The following is a 4,081-nucleotide window of genomic DNA, read 5'->3' as shown; positions in this document are numbered from 1 at the left end:
GAGCTATGGAAGAAGTGTTTGAGGGAGTGCGACGAATAATGGTGATTATGGGAACCGGAGAAGGCAAGTCGTTGCTGTGGACGGCACCTTCGTTTCTGAAAAAGCCGACGTTAGTGGTGACACCGTACCGAGAGCTATGTAAAGACGTTGTGGAGCGGTGCAAGTCGATCAAGCTGAGTGTGTTTTATTGGGAAGCGAATCCAACAGGAAGTGGAAGCACGAAGGATTATGCGGAGCAGGCCTCGAGAGCGAGAGTGATTACGGTGTGTCTCGATACAGCACTAGGAAGGGAGTTTCGAGGGGAGATGTTGAAACTGAAGCTAGCACGGATTGTGTTTGACGAGTTCCATGTTGTGTTGACGGAGACTGGGTTTCGAGAAGTGGTATCTAAAGTAGCTCGACTGCGAGATCTTGCACCGCAAGAGATATGGACGACGGCGACGTTGCCGGTGTCGATGGAGAAGACGGCATGCAAATATTACGGGATCCACAACGATTTAGTGGTGCGAAGGTCGACGATCAACCGGCCCGACATTCGCTACTATGTGACGACAGCGAGTGCAGAGGAAACTAAATTTGAGATGGCGTGGAGAATAGCGAACGAGGTTCTTCGACGAGCTATTCCAGCTCACAATAAGCTTATGATATTCTGCAAAAGCAAGGCCGAGATTGAAAAGTTTGGCGCGATTTATAAGATGCCGATAGTGCACGGAGGTCTGGAGGAAGAAGTGATTAGCAAGCAACTGGAACGATGGCTAAAAGAAGGCGGTTGTATTGCAGCGACTACCAAGATAGGAGCCGGATGCGATTGGAGCGGGATTGCAGGGGTGGTGCACTACGGGATGCCGTATGACATAATCTCGTTTGTCCAGCAATCAGGACGGTGCAGTCGAGACCGACGGGGCGGGGAATCGTGGATTGTATTAGACCGAGGGGGATACGAATGGATTAGGTGGAAGAAGGACGGGAGTGAGATACAAAAGGAGCTACATAATGCGATGACGTACTATGCGCGAGAAGCCAAGTGTCTGAGACAGTATCTGTGTCAATATTTCGATGGCGAAGGAGGAAACGATAAGAAATGCGGACGTAACGGAGCAGCATGTGGTCGATGTGAAGGAGGCGGATCGGATGTAGGGACGAGTAATCGAATGGAGGAGGAATTACTGCGAAGGATGAGACAGATAAGCGAGTGTGTTGAATCGTGTTGTTTGTATTGCGGTCTAGAAGCTGAAACAGAAGAGGAGATGGTACTAGCCGGAGAAGGAGAACACCAAACGGCGATGTGTCGTAATCTATACTTCGGCCGAGGTAGGACGGAGGAGGGAGGATTTGGTAGCGTGAACGGATATAGTTGTAGATACTGCGGACTCCCTCGGACGGTGTGTAATGCGGGAATTCTGGAGCAATGCGAGTTTCGGGAAGTAGCACGGGTAGTGGTTGCATATTTGGTTGAAGGCAGCGGTCGGGAGTTGCTAGAAAGTGTAGGATATGAAGGAGAACGGAATAGGTTAGCGGTCCAAAGATGGCTGATGGGACGATCGAGACAAGGCCGGGTGGGAACTACGCGATGGGAAGTGATGATTAGGAGTGGAATTGGACCACTAGCGGAACGATTACTACAAGCAGGAGAGGAGAAAAGAAAAAAAGAGGAGATTGGAGAGGGAGTTGAGCAAGGGGAACTAAATTAGAGCGGAAATATAAATGAAAAGCGAAGATGGCAAATGACAAAGGCGATTAGGGGGGAGAAGTAGATGAAACAAGGAGGCTGTATAAAAAATAATATACAAAAACAGACAGAACGATATGACATTTAATAGAAGGCAGAAAAATTAAAGATACGATGTGAAACCGATAAAGGCCGATAAGATGAAGACGCAGTAACCGCCCCTTGAATTAGACAGGAGAGATAGGGGATGTTCTAACCTGGGGAAGAGACTGCGGGTCAGAATTGGGGTTGGAACCAAATATGGAAGGACAAAGCCAGCGAAAATGAAGATAAGAACATGCTAAAAGTCGGATAAAATCGGAGATAACAGATAAGGATTGAATATAAAAAGCAGGCCATTGTCAGTTAAAAAGTTCCGACAAAATCAAATTACAAACCATGGCTATGATTGATTCGTAAAGTCGTTACAAAATATCGATCGAATATCTAAGGGCCAAGTACCAGTAAGTGATGGTCGCAAGAACAATAATGCAGATGCTCGATATCACGTGCGGAATCTTACTAACGTATTACGTGATGAATAGGTAGCGATGGAAGACTTTGATGGTGGATATTCACAGGATAGTGTGCTAGGCCACCTTGACCGAGAAATAGGAGATGAATGGTCTTCAAGTAATGGAGCCGCATCACAACTGGTAATTCCAAGAGACCAAGTTGAGGAGTCAGAGGAAGAAGGACTAGGAGGTACGTATGACTATGAAGAGCTCCTCCAAGGTCGGGTGGTTGATGAGCCATTATCGGACTGGGTGTTTGTGGAAGGTCCGGCACGAATGCCGAGAGAGTTTGATACGAAATATGCGGTAGTGATGGGATGCATTGTATCTATGTCACCGATCAAACGAAACATAGGGAACAACAACTGGAACCGAGTAATATATGTTGGGAACTTTCGACGAGACACGTTTTGTCAAGTACAATGTACGGAGTTTCGAAGTATTGTGGACGACAAGGCATTTTTCCACGTGCGAGTGAACTCATTTGTATGTTTCATAGACGCGGAACCGAACATGCACGAAGGGAAATGGCAGTTTGCACTGGGACCTACGACACGATGTATTGTGAAAGGAGAAGAGGAGGACTTAAGCGACGCAGTGATTGAGAACAATAATACACCTATCGATCCACGACACCTTACAGCAACAGCGATCAATAAAGTGAAAAGCAAATTCCAAGAAGTGATCCAAAAAGCAAAGAACAGGAGAAGTAGCAGGGAAATCAGTCTACTGAAAGATGTACCACTATCAATACTTGGAGAAGAAGGAAAATTTCGAAATGTGTTGGTGGTGATCACCAGTTACGACAATGATGGGAACCAAAATATAACGGTGACGGACTTTACAGAGCATGAGAATCTGGAATACAATAACTGGGAACAAACGGGGCGGCAAAGCGGAGGAATCAAAATATTTCTTTCGCAACAAAAATGGATTGACGCACCACTTCCGGACTTGAATTCATATGTTGTGCTGCGAAATGTGTGTTTATTTCGAGTTAACGGAGAAGGAAGTCGAAGAAGAAGAAAAATAGTTGGGAAAATGCATCCTAAAGATGTGATACGATGCTCAAGATGGCCGAACTTGGGTGAAAATATAATAGCGTTACGAAGACGAGAGGAAACGGAAAAAAAAGGATATGGAAAAATAATGACAGCGAGAGGGAGAAAAAGCAGGAAAACTAGCACAAGAAATGAAATGGGAAGATCCGAAAATACGGTAAGAAAAGAGAAAAGGGATGGAAACGCGAATTATAGAGAAGGGACAGAAATGGCGGAGGCAGCAAAAAGAATAGAAAGAAATGGAGAAGAAGAAGTAAATGAAAACGGAAAAAACGAGGAAAGCGGTAATAAAGATGAGGGTGAAACAGAAAACCGAAACAATAAAGAGAGGGAACATAATACAGAGGGTGAAATAGAAAGAAATGATGGAGAAGAGATTGTTGGAGGTGGGAGAGTAAATAAGCGGAGGTGGATGATGAACTTGATAGATGAATATGAGAGGATGTTTTAACTATTTAAAGGGATTGAGGTATTGAGGGATTGAGGTATTGAGGGATTGAGGGATTGAGGTATTGAGGTATTGAGGGTTTGAGGGTTTGAGGGATTGAGGTATTGAGGGTTTGAGGGATTGAGGTATTGAGGGATTGAGGGATTGAGGTATTGAGGTATTGAGGGTTTGAGGGTTTGAGGGATTGAGGTATTGAGGGATTGAGGGATTGAGGGATTGGGGATTGAGGGTTTGAGGGTTTGAGGGTTTGAGGGATTGAGGGTTTGAGGGTTTGAGGGATTGAGGTATTGAGGGATTGAGGGATTGAGGGATTGGGGATTGAGGGTTTGAGGGTTTGAGGGTTTGAGGG

At 45.4% G+C, this 4,081-nt stretch overlaps 2 protein-coding genes across 2 annotated transcripts; both read left to right on the top strand.

The window, feature by feature from the left end:
- Nucleotides 1-5: 5 nt before the first annotated feature.
- V1516DRAFT_682740 (P-loop containing nucleoside triphosphate hydrolase protein) lies at nucleotides 6-1,768 on the top strand (the record flags this gene model as incomplete). The annotated part of the gene is made up of 2 exons (XM_066923468.1): nucleotides 6-1,382; nucleotides 1,407-1,768. 2 exons carry the CDS (start codon nucleotides 6-8, stop codon nucleotides 1,689-1,691), a joined length of 1,662 nt encoding a protein of 553 aa, XP_066774687.1. The 3' UTR covers nucleotides 1,692-1,768.
- Nucleotides 1,769-1,811: 43 nt separating this feature from the next.
- Nucleotides 1,812-3,802, top strand: V1516DRAFT_682735 (uncharacterized protein). The gene is made up of 2 exons (XM_066923467.1): nucleotides 1,812-2,172; nucleotides 2,254-3,802. Exon 2 carries the CDS (start codon nucleotides 2,260-2,262, stop codon nucleotides 3,733-3,735), a length of 1,476 nt encoding a protein of 491 aa, XP_066774686.1. The 5' UTR covers nucleotides 1,812-2,172; nucleotides 2,254-2,259; the 3' UTR covers nucleotides 3,736-3,802.
- The last annotated feature ends 279 nt before the right edge of the window (nucleotides 3,803-4,081 follow it).

This window comes from Lipomyces oligophaga (genome assembly GCF_038497815.1).
Source record: "Lipomyces oligophaga strain CBS 7107 unplaced genomic scaffold V1516scaffold_19, whole genome shotgun sequence".
In the NCBI taxonomy this organism is placed as follows: Eukaryota; Fungi; Ascomycota; class Lipomycetes; order Lipomycetales; family Lipomycetaceae; genus Lipomyces; species [Lipomyces] oligophaga.
Note: the sequence above shows the minus strand (reverse complement) of the source record. Positions and strands in the feature narration are given on the sequence as shown.